The sequence below is a fragment of the Pelodiscus sinensis genome, chromosome 1 (genome assembly GCF_049634645.1).
Source record: "Pelodiscus sinensis isolate JC-2024 chromosome 1, ASM4963464v1, whole genome shotgun sequence".
NCBI classification, from domain to species: Eukaryota; Metazoa; Chordata; order Testudines; family Trionychidae; genus Pelodiscus; species Pelodiscus sinensis.
Window position 1 is genome coordinate 216,494,012 of NC_134711.1, and position 19,703 is coordinate 216,513,714.

The 19,703-nt window shown below is 38.1% G+C and overlaps 1 protein-coding gene across 5 annotated transcripts in view; it reads right to left on the reverse strand.

Moving 5' to 3' along the window:
- The window catches only part of TBL1X (transducin beta like 1 X-linked), a 290,873-nt gene that overhangs the window by 51,972 nt on the left and 219,198 nt on the right, over positions 1 to 19,703 (reverse strand). For 3 of the 5 annotated variants that reach the window (XM_075915224.1, XM_075915214.1, XM_075915234.1), the window contains one exon: positions 13,493 to 13,600. The exons of 1 other annotated variant lie outside the window; for it this stretch is intronic. In XM_075915224.1, the coding sequence (XP_075771339.1) occupies positions 13,493 to 13,550 (58 nt within the window). In that variant the 5' untranslated portion in view covers positions 13,551 to 13,600. Of the gene's footprint in view, positions 1 to 13,492; positions 13,601 to 15,203; positions 15,718 to 19,703 lie in introns of those variants that run through there. One more of the 5 variants, XM_075915240.1, reaches the window with a different exon arrangement.

Here is a 19,703-nt window from a genome sequence, read left to right on the forward strand (position 1 = left end):
CCTGCTCTGGAAAATCGACTGGAGGCCAGGTCCCGGCCCTCACAGGTGAGTGCCCTACAGGCTATTTTGTGGTAAATCTCTCTTCACCTCACCTGGTAAAGCTGTTCTACTGGAGCAGGGCTTTGATGTTGTACGTTTCCCACAAGAGTGACCAAACTGCCGACAATAATCATTTACTTTCTTCCTTGATCCATTCCTATTTTGTATTATCAATGACATTTACTAGCAGAATTGAGGGTTTTGGTTCTGATTAAGTCTCTGTTATGGAGGCATTGAATATACGCTCACACAAAGCCAAATGTGTGTAAATTGGTGGCATTGCAGGAGGAACCGTGGTATTGCTGAGAGACTATTTACACACGGTTAATATCATTCTGCTGCCTCGAGCCACTGCATGCGTTCTGTTTTAATGCAGCAATCCTCAACAGACAGTTAAAAGGTGGCACAAATCCTAAACCGCATCTTGTTTATTATTCACTGCAGACTCAGATTTTTCTCGAAGTTGAGCTTTTTTTTTTTCTTTTCACTCTGAGTAATGTGTCCTAGAGTGCCTCTTTCTTTTTTGGCAGCGCCTGCTTATTTTTGAAAACTTACCTTAGCGATTACATAAAGGACTTAACAAGGACACGATATTAGCACTATAAAATAAGAACTGCAGTCAAAATATATTTTTAGAAAATCAGCTGAACAATAGGGCTTCTACATTTGCATTAAGATTAGGGTTACTGAACCATTAAAATGATTTCCAGAACCCCGGGGAAATGGGGCCCGTATTTCAAGTTTTTTCATAGTTCCTGGGAAATATAAAGAAAGAACATGAAGAAGCTATGCTGCAGTTTATGTCAGCTGCCAAAATTACAGTGTGCTTGGTTGCCTACTAAGTTTTGTAGAAGCAATTATTCACAAATATTTAAAGTTACACCCTTTTCCTTGGATATCTGACCTGCTCAGCATCTGCCAAGAATTCAAAGTGAAACTTTGCAACCCCAAATTATTTTATTATGTGCCAAAGAATGCTTTGTAAAGGGATGGTCTTTGTGAGGCAGGAAAATATGTTGGAAAAGATTAATATAATTTGGAAATGATCTTTAATGAGCAGTATTTGGCTTTTGCCACTTAAATCTATTTGAGAAATATGATGCAGGGAGAAGGAAGGACAAGAAAAATAGAAAAGAGGGTTGTTTTAAAAAATACAGCTTAAAATAATTCTCTTTCAATCATGCCTGACAATCTGTAATTAAATGCCAACACTAATTTGGCATTTTAATGTAACTATTTATGCAGATTTGAGATATTTTCCAATGGCTATTGCAAAAAAGTCATCCTCTTTCATTAAATTAATAAGACTACCATCTTCCAGACTATCCTCTGAACCAAAGGGCATAGGAAAGTATGTGTATCATTTCAAGATTCATTTTTAGGAAAGAGAGAGCATATTTAGCAGGCTTTGCTCTAAGTTGTGTTCTTGCGTCAGTTATAACCACTTGCAGCCAGTAGTGAAAAGGACATTGCAGTTGACACGCAGTAATGAACAAGCAAGGCTGGTTTCTACAGATGGTCACCATAGATTTTTAAGTTCCCAAGATAGTAAGGTCAGACTATACTACAAACTTTTGCTGTCTTAGCAGAGGTGTGATGGGGGGTGACTTGTGACCAATGTAGTTTCTGCCAGCAAAAGTTCCTACTATAGATGTATATATACTGTGCTTTTGCCAGTATAGCTTATTTTGCTAGGGGAAGGGAGAAACAGGGGAGTTAAGGGTAGGACAGCTAGAATTAGATATACTGGCAAATAGAAGAAGAATTACACAGTGAGTTTTTTTTCCTTTACAAGAACTTGCTAAATTCTGAATTACTTTCAATACAATACATTTTAATATGCCTTCATGATGGAAAATGGGCAAGAGGGAAAGAAGACATACAAAGGGACAAGATTCCAAAACTTGCAAAACACTTAGGGTATGTCTAGACTACATGGCTCTGTCAACGGAGCCATGTAGATTTGTTTGTTCGGCAAAGGGAAATGAAGCCGTGATTTAAATAATCGCGGCTTCTTTTAAATTTAAATGGCTGCCCCGCTCTGCCGATCAGCTGTTTGTCGGCAGATCGGGGCAGTCTGGACGCTCCCCTGTCAACATGAAAGCCCTTTATCGACCTCCCCGGTAAACCTCATCCTACGAGGCATAATGGGGAGGTTGATAAAGGGCTTTCAGGTCAGCGCAGGAGCATCCAGACTAGCGCGCTGAGCCGACAAACAGCTGATAAGCTGTTTGTCGGCTCAGCGCGGCAGCCATTTAAATTTAAATGAAGCCGCAATTATTTAAATCGCAGCTTCATTTCCCTCTGCTGATCAGCCTAATCTACATGGCTCCACTGACGGAGCCATTTAGTTTAGACACACCTTTATTTATATATATGGACATATGTGCATATGAAATAAACATTTGGGAACATAAGTAACTTGCATACACAACATTGATTCCCCCCCCCCCCCACCTCAATGCATAGAAAATGTCATGGGTATACAGTTAATTAGTTTTCTCTGAAAACTTACCCAGCACAAGAAATGACTAAACTGTTATGCTTCTTTATCTATAGATAAAAAACTGTCATTTGATTTGTTTTGTTTGGGAGGGGGTGGGGGGGGTTGGATTTCTTAACAGGACTATTGATATACTGCCTCTTTATGTTGTCAGCCTATGAAAAAAAATGCACACTCTGATCATGATTCTCACATTATTTCATGTGACACAAAGGTGCTGTCAGCATAAAAGCCAAATTGCTTCTATCTATAAGAGGTTGGCAAATTACATTAGAGAAAAATTGCACGTTTAAACCAAATACTTTCACATCTGGATCCAAACCTGACTTTGATCATAAGTGAATATAAGCCTGACTTCTAATTGCACTTCTGGATCTTTTAAATGTATTTTCTATTTTCAGAGTGAATAAAGACACTGGAAAGCAAAGTGAGGAATTATGGATGATATTAAAGTTCTAAACTGAGAAACAGTGTTTATTTCCCATTTGTTAAATACATGAGCTCTAAATCAGAATGAAAATACAGCTATAAGGGCTATGTGATGTACTATACAAAACACTAGAACAGCAAAGTTTATTGTGCAGTTTTATGATGAATTGCTCTTTTCATTTAAAAGGGACATCAACAGAAAAAACCCTCACATATCTGTGTGAAAAATTTGCACTGCTACTATTACTAGTAATGCCCAAGATTACTATATTTGGGGGGAAAAAGTTTGAAAGGCTTTTGTTTTGAATTACATACTTTTGACAATATTTTGAATAAAGACACTTTTATTGTCTTCCGTGTATTGTGTAATCAGTTTCCTCTTAGTTTTAAAAACAGATAACCAGAAGCAAAGTGTGTGTGTGGTGGTGGTGGTGGGGGAGGGGTGGGAAGGGAGGAGGATTTATCAATGTTTTCAGAGGAGTTAAAAATGACTATCTAAAGCAGGGGTGGGTAAAAGGGCCTCCATGGGCCGGATCCAATTAGGGCCTAGGGGTGGGGGGAAGTGCACAAAGTTTCCTCCACTGTGGAGTGCACGGTGCTTAGAAGCGCCACACGCTCCTGGCAGGGCAGGAGGAGACTTCATGTGCTCCCCCACCCCCAAACCCTGATTGGCCTGGGGGCAGAAGGGGAACCCTGCAAAGTCTTCTCTCACCACCACTGGCATGGGCGCCTAGAGGGGAATCTTGGGGGTGGTGAGAGGGGGGGAAGAGAGGGCAAAGGCACTCCTCCATTCCCAGACTAATCATGGTCTGTGGGTGGAGAAGTACAGAAGTATCCTGGCTCCGCCCTTTCCACGTGAGGGCCTGCCCCTTCCCGTGCAGCCTGGGGTCACTTCAAACATTTCTAAAGTAGCCGCTAGCAAAAAATTATTGCCCACCCTGATCTAAAAATAGAAGTATATTTCTTTAAAATTCGTCAGTTTACAAAAATCCAGTTGATAGTTTCTCTTTAAGTAATCGGGTCAGTTACTGGGAGCCATAGCTATTTGAATTAATGCAGATTTTGTTCAATTTCACAAGCACTGTTTTCCAAAACAGCAGATGTAATATCTGTACTAAGAACACTAAGGCTTCTGTGCATCTGAAATAACTCCTGGAAGGCTGCAAATTCTGGCTCTCTACTGAGCCACCTATTCATCAGAAATTTGGCTCATCTGTAGTAGCAATTCTCTTTTCACTGAGTAGGTTGGGCCAACGGAAAATGAGACATCATGTAAATAAGCCTGTTCACCCACAGACCAACTCTCTGCTAAATCACAACAACTAAAAATTGATTGACTTCACGTTGACCTAGTTATTATACACATTGGCTAGATTTAACACTTGAAAAGTTGGATATACCACTTCATTCTTGTTGCCCAAATACTCAGAATAAGTAACTAACTCCTGCAGCCTTATCTAGTGCTGCAACTTTATCTCATGCTTTGTTAAAATAAAATAAAAGCCACTCAACATTTCTCCTCTGCCTTCCACCAGAGAATTTCAACACGCTTTAGAAATATTAATGACCAAAAACTCACCACCCACTGTGAGGAAGGGTAAGTACTATTACCCTCCATTAATGGATGAGGAAGCTGAGGCACAGAGCAATTTTGTTCTGATCTATACACTATTATTATACTAAAATAGCTGTCAGAGGTGTATTGTTTTATTAAAATAAGTACACAACCACCCCTAGTGTGGACATAGGGGGTTTCTTGACTGGGGTAGATTGGCTGGTTTATTTAATTATTATTATTGTCTATTTGCATTACTGGAGTGCCAAAGAGACGTAGTCATGGTTCAGAACCAGGTTACGCTGCACACTGTACAGATAAAGATTGAATAAGATATGCCAACATATAAGCACATGTATGCTGGTATAACTGTGCCCATGTTAGGGACTTGTACTGCTTTAACCATGCTGATACAGTAAAGTGGTTTGATTCCGGTATGTAGACAAAGCCTAAGTGACTTTGAAAGCAATAGGTAATTAAGTTCTTTTCTACTGAGCTCCCTTATCCTGTTCACTATAATTTGGAGGTTTCACAAGATGCATATAAGTAATCGTTCAAGTGAAGCCGCAGATGTGAGTTTTGTACATGTACCAGGTAAGTTCAGGAGGACTCAGATTACATTTTAAAAAGCGTATCTATGTAGAGGCTCTTTGAAGCTAATGAAGAGATTGCAGGGTTGGGAAAAGGAGGAATCATCATCAGTAGACTCCATGGCTACGTCTAGACTGGCATGATTTTCCGCAAATGCTTTTAACGGAAAAGTGACTGCTTTTGCGGAAAAACTTGCCAGTCTAGACGCAGCCCATTGGTACAGGTGGGACCTCCCTGGTCCAGCACAAACCATGGAGTTTTCTGGATAAAGGCAAGTCAAGGCTATCCTCCCGGCTGCTGGCCCTGCTCCCTGCTCCCCATTGCCAGCCCAGCCCTTGAACTTGACCAGCTGGAGCTCTCTGGTCTCGCAATATCCACGGTCCGATGTTATCAGACCAGAGAGTCCCAGATTTTAGAGGTTCAACCTGTGAAATATAGTGCACTATTTTTGTTGCCACAATGGTCTAGTAAGTTGGTTGACTTATGTTTCTTCTATAACAAATTCTTCCAGGTATAATTTGGTCAAAATACATACACTACATATTTCCTTTGCAATGAGCAGGACAGTCTTACTGTTACGCAAAAGGTGAAGCAGGTAACTAAGAAACAAATTTAGCTGGCCTACAGACACCAACATTTATTATTAATTATTATGATTGTTATTATTATTATTATCTATGCTATGCTTCATCTGAAATATTTTGTGAAAGTAAGCACTTTTCAAAAATCACAAACTTTGTGATATACACAGTTGTTCACAGGACTCTAAATGCTTTAAGTATGCACCTAAATATACATAAACAATGTATTTTTTATTTGGGAAATTGTATGTGATTGTGTAATTTAAGATTGTGTCATATGACACAAACTCAAAAGGGACAGAGTATTATTATACCTTGAAGTATTTCCTAACTTTTTGAGATCCTGTAACATTGTAGTGTAGTGTAAAATGTCAGAGTCTAAAAAAATTATTTTTTTAAAAGGTACGTCCCTCTACAAGACTTTGAAGTTCTGCAGGCCTGCAAGAACTTGTTAGGAGCATATGGAAATACTATAATCTTGAACTATATAACTTGACAACATTAGAACTTCCTGTTCCTTTATGATATCTATCGAGAAAATATTCCCATGCACCTTAGGCACTCTAGAGAAGGAAATGTGCAGTGTTAGTGCATTTTAAAAGTTTAGAGGAAGGAGCCCTTCTTCCACATGTCCAAGTTTAAACTAACAACAAGGCCTTCTGGTTTCTATGATTCTGCAAAATATCCTTTTATTTTATAACTTTTGCCTCAGTCTAAGCTTTAAATAACAGAAAAATTCCAAGCCCTTATGATTGCACATAAAAATCTCTCTAACAGGAATCAAACATACATTAATCAATGCATGGCTGTCTTTTTGAACTTCCAGACAGACAGTTTGGAACAACAAATAGAAGACACAAGCTGCCCCTTCCACCTTCACCGAGGAGAAGCAACTAACTATTCTGATATTGAATGGTAAATATTCAACTATCAGCATCTAGATATTTTATTGCTGATCGTTTTACAAAATCATCCAGTAAACGTTTCTATCCCACCACTGAGTAGAATGCAGTGGCAGATACCGATTGTACGCTGAAGAGTCTTGTATCAACTTTCAGGCATGCAAAACATGGAAAACGACAAGCTAAAAGGTGAAAGTTTCAGAAAGCTACGAGTATAAGACTGGAAACTGATATGCAATCTTACCTATAACCAGTGCTTCTTTTTGTTAAAAAAAAAAAAAGGTGCTGGTACTCCAGGGGAAAAGTTGGTGAGCTGTGTCTGGAGGTGCTGGTACTGAGTACCGGGCAGTACCGTCAAAAAAAAGCTGTGCCTATAACAGTCACTATCAGGCAGCTGCTATGATTTTTGTTTGTCTGTCTGTTTTTTAAGCCGTATAAACCAGAGACAGGTAAGGAGGTAATTTTAGGGCAGAAAAATCATATTGTAGAACAAACTGAAATGAAAGAACGTCAGAAATGATCATGAGAAACCAGAAGGGGATTACAATAAATACAAATTATTAATTTTGAAATAGTTTTAAGAAATTGTACATGACAAGTTGCGGAGCCACGGCACAAAAAAATTTAAAAAAAAATTTGTTCTATTTGTGCCAAGGATGGATTTGTCACTCACATCTAAAGACTTGTTTCATTTAAAGTATTTAGATTAAACGTGTGAGACAAAATTAATGCAATTCTCAGATTAACCATTGCACCTGGATTTTCAATTTCTATTTCTCCTTGTCTTTCAGTTTTTTAACTTCTTTTTAGTTACAACATATGTCTCTCACTGAATTGTTCTGATGTCCTTTCTGGAATGTAAATAATTGTGTGTTAAGTCATAGCAGCATGTGGAAACTCTATATTCTGGATTTGAATCAATTGTGTGTTATTACAACACCTTCATTCAAAAGGAAAGTAATAGCAAGCCTTACTAATGTTACTAAGTGACATTAAAATTTTCAAACATGAGTATATAAAGCTAAGCCCTTAAATCAATATTAGGCACCTAAATATAAAGTGACCCATTTTTTTGAGGTCCCAAGTCCTCACAAATCTCAAGGAACTCAACCAGTGCTAGAAGTACTCACTTTCTTTGAAAATCAGTCTTAATTTGGCACCTAAATATGGCTTTAGAAGCTTGGAGTTCCGAAAATTTGGCCCAAGCTTGTTCTGCAGTTTTCAGAAATATTTTCTACTAGTTCGGTGGAGAATAATATACATACAGTACTGGTTGAACCTCTCTAGTCTGGCACCCTTGGGCCTTAATAGGTGCCGAACCAGAGAATTTGCCGAACCATGCGAGGTCAATATTGTCTAGCATCATTACCAACACTTCCACTGTTTACTGGGCTCTTAGAAGACATTTAGGGGTAAATCAGAGCTAGGTAACAGCACAGAACACTGAGAGCCTGTAAATAAACTTTATGGGACCACAGGAAACTTGGTCATAACCATGATAAGTGGACATCCAGCTAGCTAAAATCATGCTGGACCACAGATGTTGCCAGACTAGAGTGTGCCAGACTAGAGAGGTTCAACCTGTACTACACTTGGAAAAGAGTCATGGAGGCGTGTGGAAGCACTAGAAATCTACTAGGTACCTGGAGTACAGCAGAGGTGTAGCTAAATATTCTTGGAATCTGTGTGACAGAGAGATTAATCAAACATTGTCCACCCTGGGAAACAGGATATCTATTCATCATTTTAAAAAACAGGGATTCCATGTAAAGGTTAAGACAAATATCTGAGTAGCCTATTAATACATTTGTCTTAGGGTAAACATAAGCAACTTGTAACTACAGTATTATGTCACTGCTCAACCACTTTGTAGAAGCGAGATTGTTAGGAAAGCGTCTAGAGGAATTCTTTATGCATTACATTTTTAATCTCCTTTGAAAAACAAAACAAACAATGTTTCCCCCCACTTGAAATGTCAAAATGTGACATGATGTGAGGTAGGGAAGCAGATTTATAGATCTTATAGTCAGACAAAACCCATCATGACTATCTAGCCTGATCTGCTGCATAACACATGCCATAAATCTCACCCAACAATATCTGTACCAAGATATTAATTTCTGTTTGAACTATTGCATAACTTTTATTCAAATGATACCGGATACACCATGCACCTAAGTAAATTGCTGCAATGGTTAATTACCCTTACTATTAAAAATGTGCCTTGCTTCTAGTATGAATTTCTCTAGCTTCGTTATGCCTATTTTTGCTACATGGAAGTGCTTTCTATTAATAGAAATCTCTTCCTCATATAAGTGACCATCCTTGTCTTAGCTAAAGACTGAGCTTCTTAAACTTCTTGCAATTAGGAATGTTTTCCAGATCTCATATTTTTTAGCACATTTAAACTTATTGTAATTTATTAAGTCCTGACATCAAAACTGAATACAATATTCTAGTAATGGGCACACTAATACCATATAGAACGGTAACATTTCCCTTCTACTCCTATTTTATCTTCCCCTTCTTCTACATCCAATAATTGTGGTCACTTTTTTAGCTACTGCATCACACTGGTAGATCATGTTCATCTTGCCTCCTAAGTTATTTTCAGCATCTCTATATTCCAGAATACAGTCCTATCTTTGAAACATGACCACTTACAATCTTCATTTCAGACATATAACCTTGAATTTGTCTATATTAAAAATAAAACACCTTTTATGTAAATTATCCCACTCACCAAATGATCTAGATCGGTGCATAAACTGACCGGTACACACCTTTATTCACCACTTCACCAATTTTCAGGTCATCTGCAAATTTTATCTTTTCTTCCAGATCACTGATAAGGATCTTGAACAACATTGGTCCAAAAACAGATCCCAATTGATCCTGATTAGAAACTCCCCAACTGCATGAATATTCTGTACGCTTAACTACTTTTTTTTGCTCTAATTAGTTAATCAGGTTTTAAATGATCTAGTATGGGCTACGTTGATTTTCTATAGTGCTTATTTTTTTAAATCACTATTTCATATGAGAGAATGTCAAATGCCTGACAGACATTTAAATATATTATGTCAAAATAATTACATTTGTCAACCAAATCTGCAATCTCATCAAGAATGATATCAAGCTTTTTTTAAAGATCTGTTATCCATAAAACCATGTTAACTGGCATTAGTTATAATTTCTTGCTTTAACTCTTTACCGATTGTATCCCATACCAGCCTTTCCATGAGTTAACTAGGATTAATGTGAGATTAAATGGTTTATAGTTACCTGGATCATCCCATTTACTTTTAAAAATATTAGCCCAAGATTCACTTTTTTTCCCTATTACTTTGGAACTTTCCCAGTATAACAAAATTTGTTAAAAAATTAACAATAAAGTTTGATAGAGATCCTGAATCAATTCTTTTAATTCTCTTGGGTACACGCTCTCTGGTTCAGTAGGATATTAAGAGAGAAAACAATCTTTGAGGTTTATTGATGAATTTTTCAACTTTAAGAGGCTTCAACTTCCTCCATAATCATGTTGTTAGAGTATTTTAAGAAGAAGTGCTCAATACCCACAGGTACCGTTTGCCATGACAATGTCTGAATTATCCCCAAGAAACCTGTTAATCCACAGCTGTGAAATATTTATAATGATGTAGGAATGTTCTGCTTCATATGACTTTGCCTATTTTTGTTGTGTTTTCTTTTCTCACATTTCTCACATTTTAAGAGCAAAAAGCTTTAAATTCTTACAAGAGAATATTAAAGGAGAGAAAAGAAAAACTGAGCCCCTGTTTCTTGATGTTTTGTGAGCTGGGCTGATGCTCACATTTCAATATACAAATACACAAATATCACTGATGGAAATATAGAAATTCTCTGGTTTTTCAGAATCCGTCAACTGAACTCAAACTATACTACAATAACCCAATGCATACCAAATTTAAAATAATTAGAAACTCTTTCTAAAATATTTTTAATTTGCTGTCTTGTCTTTCTGTATTGTTTATGCTAGAAGATGGCACAGCATATTATAAGTTGAGATTTCTCTGTTTATGTTACCAAAAATGCAGATTTAAAACTCCACAAGGGAAAACAGCATAAGCATAGCTGAGAAAGTCAATACCAACATTATAGTACATGCCACTTAAAAACAGATCTGCTGGCACAGAGCTACTTATAGTTCTCTTTACCACATAATATTGTACCTGTGCACAACTGCATGAGATACTATTTCTAGGACTATGCATAATATCCAGGCCCAAATGTATTTGGTTTGACTTAATTTCTCCTTTAAATTATTAATGCCAATTCTGTTCTCAACTATATCATTTATATATGGAAAAATCCAGTGATGTCAGTGTAGTTCCTTTGTATTTACTCTGAATCACAATAAAGAGTTTAGTGTAAACTAAAAAGAAAATATTTTTCCTGTAAATGGCTAAAACACACTGGAAAATAGTAGATGAAAAACATCCAGAAGAATCTTATTCTACCATCATTTGCCATTCATGGCGAGGTCCACAACATTTCCTTTTGGATCCTTCCATGTTGTTGATGGTGGGCAGAAATGTAAAAGCTGCCATCTTTGTTTTTTATTGTCCCCATAGGGGAAAATTATTGCACAACACTATTGTATAGAATCATTTACAATAAAAACAATATTATATATTAGCAGGTGAGGTTCGTCATTGACTGGGCAAAGTCATTTTGCGTAGATTACACTTACAGGAAAATTCAAGAAATTAAATATATGTAATCGAATTTTTTATTAAAGTACTTGCAAAAGGGAAGTAAAAAGAAAAGTTTTAAATTTGTTGGGTTTCAACTTCAAACATATTCATTTTATTGAATAATTATCAGACATAGTACATGAATCACAAACTCTTAATTAGTGAAGAAAATTAAAAGGTGTTGCTTGAAATAAATATAGAAATAAATTGAAATAAAAATAAAAAAGAAATAAATTCAACAAAACAAATATGAACGCTGACAAAGGTAACTCCTATTAAGCAAAGCTTCCATTACTCTTTCTGTAGCTAATTTGAATTATTTTGTGATTTACACTTAAATGACAGTTGAATAGGCATGTCGATTTTAATTGTTAGCAAATATTTTTATGAACCCTAATCATGCTAGTCATGGCTTTCTTCCGATGAGAAACAAAAATAATAATTTAAACATTTCACCCAGCATATTCCAGTGTAAAAAGTAGTGCATTCAGCTAATTTAAGTGGCAGGACTTTTTATGCAAAATTTTGTATCTGTAGGTAATTGCATAATATGACTTTATTTTGCACAAACAAATCCACAAACAAACAAACTCTTCAAAATATATACAGGTTGAACCTCTCTAGTCTGGCACCCTCGGGACCTGACCAGTTCTGAACAAGAGAATTTTCTGGACAATGGGAGGTCATTTAGGGGTAAATTAGAGCTAAATACCAGCACAAAACACGGAGCGCTAGAACTGGTGGATGGATGTTTCTGGATGAGAGAGTTCTGGATTAGAGAGGTTCAACTTGCAGTAAAAAACATAATGTAATTTTGGGATTCTAAGATAAGGCTGTATCCTACAAGCAGTTATTTCTCTCCCTTTCTCTTTCATTGTGGGATGACTTTCAGGAGCACTTCCAGATTTGAGTTTCCACTCCAAGTAGCTGTAGAGATTTGGATCCCATTTGCCTATTCCAGGGCTGGCTCGAGCCATTCCTGCGCCCCGGGCAGCAGGCGTACGACGCATGCGCGGCTCTGCCCCCGGATGCATGGCACATATACGGCCCCGCCTCCTGGTGCGTTGCGCACCTTACATCTGCAATTGGGCGCGCGGCACCTGATGGCAGCTCTAAGTGACGCTGCGCGCCCGGGTCTGGGGGCCACGTGGCGTCTCTTAGAGCTGCCATCAGGTGCCCCCTGGAGGTTGGCATCCTGAGCAGCTGCCTAGCTAGCCCTCCCCCCTTAATCCAGCCCTGCCTATTTCTAATGGGACCAGAAAGATTTTTTTCCCCCTAGAGATTTATTAAAAGGGGACATTTTGCTAAAATGTGTGAGTTTTTAAAATTATTAAATTCTAAAATTTTCAACTAGCTCTAGCCAGGCACCATGAACAAGTCTGGTGGACCTGTTGGAACACTGGGTGTGAGTTCCTGGACAATATAATTAACTACACATCATCAAAATAACATTCCAATTCACTACAGTTAGTCAGAAAGTTGGAAGAAGGTTATGAAAAACAAAATGGATCCTCTAAAAAAACCCACCATCCATCTGAAAGTATTTTTAAAAAAAACACAGATTACAATTTTACTCTAACCCCTCCTGTGCTTGAAAAGAGAGCGGTCAGAAGGGCAGAGAGAAGGAAAGACAGAGTTCTACATTCACCATTAGATTCATCTGCACAGTGACTGATTGTGCATTCAAATCAGAGACTGACACACACAGATAGCCAATTAGAAACTTACTTATTTGCAGCCCAATACAAAGCCTATTTACAGACAGTCTCACTTCTTTTGACAAGTATCTGACTGAAATATGTTTAAGTGGCTAAATAAACCCAAGGGACTAAGTAACTGTCCTTTTGCATATGCTGCCAAAATAACTTTGGCTAGTATGATATTATTCTACTAGACATTTATTAACATAATGATATTTATTTTCTTGTTTTGCTTAACTACTATATTTACTTTTATACCTTTGTATGTCTGCCCTATTACCAAGGGGAATGGTTTCAAAGAAATGTGGTTTTGTGCAGGGCCTATTTAGCCTGGGTAATCTATTCTCTAATGCTGAATGCAATTTTGTTGACACAACACAATGTAATACATTGCTTTTCTTCTCTTTCTCTCTCTTCATCTGTGACCCATGTTCTGATGAAATATAAGAAATTTACCTGATTCCTGCAGATAGCGATACACCAAGAAATTCACTTCGTCACTGGTTATGCTCATCTTAGCCCCACCTCAATATGATGAGGTTTAAAAGAAGTGTGATCCACGCTCTATTCAAAAGGGGGGAGAAAACAAAAGAGTTTTTGTTCTATTTGATTTACTATTTTATTTGCTACCAGAACTAAGGAAAACAGTTGATAGTTTTTAGGCTACAATATTTATACAAATTAAAGTTGTGACTCAACCTATGCTGTACTTTTTAATTTATTATTATTAATTATTATTATTATTATTTAAAAGCAATACTTAATGTAATATAGGTTGAACCTCTCTAGTCTGGCACCCATGGGATCTGAGTGGTGTTGAATCAGAGAGTTTGATGAACCACAGGAGGTCAATACTTTCTAGCAGTGTTACTAACACTTCCACTGCTTACTGGGCTCTTAGAAGACATCTAGGAGTAAATTAGAGCTAAATAACAGCACAGAACACTAAGAGCCAGGACTGGTGGCTATAAACAAACCATATGGGACTGTGGAAAACTTGACCACACTCATGATAATTGGACACCCAGGTTATGTCTACACTATGGGGTTTTTCCGCGATACTGGTGGTATCCTGGAAAAACTCCGCCGCGTCCAGGGAACGCGCCTGCTCTTCCACTTTTTTTTGCGGAAGAACAGATGCGCTTTGTCAGAAGCCCTGTCTTCCTCCTCCCACGAGGAAGAAGGGCTCTTCTGAACGAGGGGCTTTTCCAGAATTTGGCCCAATGTCGACAGGCCAAATTTCAGAAAAGCCTCTTCCAAAAAGCTATCAGAAAAAGGTACGCAAATTGCGGAGCACAATTTGCGTACCTTTTCCCGACAGTTCAACGCAGTGTAGACATAGCCCCAGTTAACTAAAATCATTCTGGATCACGGATGTTGCCGGATCAGAGAATGCTGGATTAGAGAGGTTCAACCTGTACCTGTGAGAGATGCAAAGAGAGCATTGTACATCTTGAAAGCACTTTACCAGTGTTAAACGTTTTCTTAAACAGCTTTACTTCAGTTCTCTTGGATATCTTTTTCAGTGTATGATTACACTTGGATCACCACTACTGGCTATTATAGTCAGTGCATAGTACACCACACCATACCTAATCTTTTCTCGACCAAACTTTATAATCTCGTTTTCTGCCTTGTGGTTTATCCACGTGAAAAACAGTTCCCTCAAAAAACATCATGTTATTCAGGAAACTTAAGTAAAATAGCAGTACAATTATAAGCAACTTTTAAAAAAAGGAACAAATAGCAAATGTATACTTAAAAGTAATAATGCAGAACACTTTGTGCAGAACAATGTATACACATATATCTCTGCATAATAAAAGGTTGTAATGTCTCAAGTATTCTGTGGTTCATAAAACACAAAAGTCAAGCCTGCATGATTTACTAAAATAACCGCAGCCTTTAAAAAAATACAGTTTTGCATGATTATTTTGGGTATACTTTGTGATTAAAAAAAAAAGCCAAATGCTATATATTAAGACATTATTTTGCATTTGACTCTCTCTCTCTAAATCTTGATGACACTTCTTTTTTGGTTCTGTTTTAGTTGGTTCAGAAAATTCATTGTAATATCTTTAAGTATTTTAAGTGAGCCTTATAGCTCTGACATCTGCACCAAACACATAACTACAATGTAAAGATTTGGAAGTAAGAGCATGCTTACACATTATACATGAAGAATTTTGTAGAAGTCTGCTGTTTGTTTTAATTTCTCAAGTGTCTCTTCTTGGCAGGAAGGCTGGTCTTTGTTCACTGAAAACCTCTTCAGTAATTTCTGTTGCCTAGAGTAGCACCTGCTACTGTAGGCAGTGCTGATCAACTACAAGTTTCCCCTACTGATGATCTAAACCAGCAGGTCGCTCATGACTGTAACAGATGTCTCTGAATATTTATGTAAATAGAATTCTTCTGAACTTTATTATGCCTTGTATTCCCCTTCCCTGCTCTTGTTCAGCAATGGCTCAGATGCTGTATTCCACAACAACCAATGCCCTCATAATTTAGCAGAAATTTTTCTCGGGTATTCAGTTGCAGAAGTTTGTGCCTCGTTCAAAAGAGAAAATACATAGTACAAAGTTTGCCACGTTCTTCTCCTCCTAAAGTTAAAACACTGGAATGGGATTTAGGATAGCTAGGTTCAATTTCCAGTTCTGCTATAGGCTTCCTGTGTCCATTCCCCTACTCCTCCGCCACCATAAAGTCACTTGGTCTCACTAAACAACGAGAAGTCCTGTGGCACCTTATAGACTAACAGATTTATTGGAGCATAAGCTTTTGTGACCAAAGACGAAGAGGGTCTTTGCCCACAAAAGCTTATGCTCCAATAAATCTGTTAGTCTATATAGTGCCACAGGACTTCTCATTGTTTATGCAGATTCAGACTAACATGGCAACCTCTCTGATATTAGTCTAGGGTTGCCAGATGGTTTCAACAAAAACACTGGACACACTTGACATTACATAACAATCTATATTACATCTTATTTAGAAAATACCAGCCATTTATATTTTCTCAATTTGTTTCCCGAACAGAAAGCTCAAATACTGGACTGTCCGGTTCAAAACCAGACACCTCACAACCCTATATTTGTCTCACTGCGCCTCAAGCCTTCCAACTGTAAAGTTAGGGGTAAAACCTTTCTATACACAGCAATGTTGAGAGGATAAATGTGCTACTATATGTGTGAAGATCAGATACTATGGTGATAAATCTTCTTTTCTGCACTACAACATTTTTATTTGGTGGCAAAAATGCAAGTTAATAAAACATTTTATAAGAATCCCTACGAAGAGCTTATTTAAAAAAGGAAACATTTAAATACAACTTTACTGCTGTCCACTATTACATAGGATTTGAATAATTCTGAATATTTCATCAAATGTCCCTTCTGTATAATACTCTCAAAACAGGCAACCCCCGCAAGACATTAGTAACACCTGTTAAAGCCATTTTTATCTCCATCTATTTGATTACATTTAAACATATATTCCTATCACAGCTGTTCATTCCTACAGCAGTGATAACAATAGTGTAAGAAACTGTGACAGCTCTGGTTGTTTTTTTTTTTTTTAAACAACCACCCTTTTTTTAGTATCTTAAAATAGCACTTTCATTTCCTTGGTGGTAGGAAAGATGGTAAAGTTAAAGCCTCTTTCAAATTCAGTTTCAGCGATGACGTACATTGTGCTGCTGTGAGCATTATTAATAAAATCTCAAGAAATTTCAAGTGCTGCTCTTGGGATGTACTCATTAGGTTAAGTTATTAGCATCATAATCTTTCTTCCCACAGAGGTTTCCCTCCCCTCCCACCCACAACACCTTTGTTAAATGAATTAAAAGCCAGAGGAAATCAGTCTGACAGAAAAATAAATAGTTTGGCAACCACAGAGAAAACCTCCACTGCAGCTACCTTTTTCCCTTTTGTATTAGAATTCCAAACACGCTAAGTAGCTGGATTTATAATGCATTTTCCCTGAAGCCAGTAAGCAGGAATTACTTTGACATATGTGTCAGATCATATCTTTATACACATTGTTACCATCCCATAAATAACCAGATGATCCCCGCTCATGCATCTAAGTTCCCCCCTCCTGCAGATGCCAATGCAGCAATAAGATACACAAGCACAGGACTCCAGCCATCTGAAATGACCAGAGATCTTGGCTCTCCCCCAGAGTAATTTATTCATCAGAAATTCAAATGAGCCATGAAAGACTCCACTAAATTTCATTACCCTGCCTTTTGACTTCCCCATTCTCACACAAACATACCCCAAACCTGATATTAGGCTATGGAAAAGTTGGGCAGAGGGGAACAAAGTATAGCTCCCTAGTGTAGCTCCATGTCTGATTTAGAAGGAAGGTACAAGGAAACAAAACAAAAATCCCTCAGGGTATGTCTACACTACCCCGCTAGTTCGAACTAGCGGGGTAATGTATGCATACCGAACTTGCTAATGAAGCCCGGGATTTGAATTTCCCAGGCTTCATTAGCATAAAGCCGGAACGAGGAGTACAGATAGTTCGAACTACGTAGCCATTCCGAACTATCTAGCCCGTGCCGCGTGTAGCCGCGCGGCACGGGGTTCGCACTAGCCGGCTTTTAAAAATGGCGGCGCCGGCTTTATGCTAATGAAGCCCGGGAAATTCAAATCCCGGGCTTCATTAGCAAGTTCGGTATGCATACATTACAAGTTCGAACTAGCGGGGTAGTGTAGACATACCCTCATTCACAATCAAACGCGATCCAATTTTAAAATATTGAGAAAACCTCCAGTTTACAGTTGGGGTGTGTGTGTGGGGGGGGGCGTGTGGGGAGTTGATGTAACCTGATGTTCTCCTCTCATTACTGGCGATCAAAATTGTCTAGATAAATACTCCTCCTCTCTCATTTTTTTAAGTATAGCTCAGAGACAGCATTAATGCACTTACGGGCCTAATTCACATTTGTGAACACAGTGGTAACATTTGAGTTTGCTTTGACATAATTAGTTCACAACACAGAGATAGTCAAAATACATCCAGATTCTTTTTTTTTTTTTTAAACCAGAAACATCTTTTCTTATAACCAGTTACATGTTATGGAGCATTTCAGTAATATAATATATAACATACACATACAGGTCCTGTTCCTGCACATACACATGTGTACAAACCCATTCTTACCCCTTCCTCTGTCTGTCTTTCATTCCAGATTTCTCTTCTTCAATTGGATCCTTTATCCTGTTTGGTTTTGTCTACACCATCAGATTATTTAGAAATAAGTTATTTCAAAATAATAACTCCCGAAATAACTATTTCAAAATAAGCTTATTCCTCTTCACAAGCAAGAGTTATTATTTCCAAATAACAAGCCCATTATTTCATTATCAGTGGGAAATAGGTCAATGGAGGGATGATAGGAGTTACTATAGAGAACTTTCTGGGTGTCTGGCTGGTGAGTCTTGCCCACATGCTCAGGGTTTAGCTGATCGCCATATTTGGGGTCGGGAAGGAATTTTCCTCCAGGGTAGATTGGCAGAGACCCTGGAGGTTTTTCGCCTTCCTCTGTAGCATGGGATACAGATCACAGCTGGAAGATCTCTGCATCTTGGGGTCTTCAAAGTATATGAAGAATTCAATATCTGAGATATAGGTGAGAGGATTATTCTAGGAGGGGTGGGTGAAATTCTGTGGCCTGCACTGTGCAGGGGGTCAGACTAGATGATCATAATGGTACCTTCTGACCTTAAAGTCTATGAGTCTATGAGTCTATTTCGACATAACAGACTTAGCAGTGTGGACGGCTGCCTTGTTTTTTTCAAAATAAGGGGAGTTATTTCAAAATAACTCCCCACTGTAGACATGTCCTTCCACTCCCAACACGTCAGAATCTTTGGAGGGCAGGTAATCTCGCTTTTCCATCTCACCTTCATCTTGTAGACTGCTGCTGATTCAGTCAGTTACAGTTTAAGACACCTTTTCTTTTTAAGTAGTCTCTGCTAATAGATCGGGTCCTGCTGATGAACGGGTATCAAACTGGGAGAACAAACAACGCCCCCCCCCCGCAAAAAACAAAACAAATCCAACAAACAAAAAAATAGTGCTGTACTCTTCCTAAGATATACCCGAGTGAGCTACCAAAATGATATCCCCTCATAACGAATTTATAGTATATATCATGGATGCTCTCTGAAATCCCCTGTGCTCTCCCATCTTGGTAAGGCTAGAAGGTGCTTCTGACTTCAGCAGAGCTCCTACTAGCTTTCTTCTTGACTGGGGGGGGGGGGGGGGGGATGGGGGGGAGGACAAGAAGTGGCATCTCCCAGGTGACACCCACTTGTGGAACCGAAATGAGATGTCATACACAGTAACCTGTGCAGGACTCTGACTCTCCCTTCTCTTTTCCTCTGTGAGGAATTAAACAGTTGACTATGATATCTAAATCATCATCGCTGGCCATGTACCTTAACACCTCAGTGACATGAACAAAGGAGGTCAAACCTGTCAGAGCTATTGTTCCAAGCTCCCCACAGACTTGCACGGATGTCTCTGCACTGGTTACATTCAGTTCCTATTTTTGAGGTTTTCTTCACAACCGTATCACCTAGCAACATCTTGTTTTTTTTTTTTTGGTTTGGTTTAAAATCAAAGTTAAGAGAACAAAAGAAGGGCTTCCAGTAAA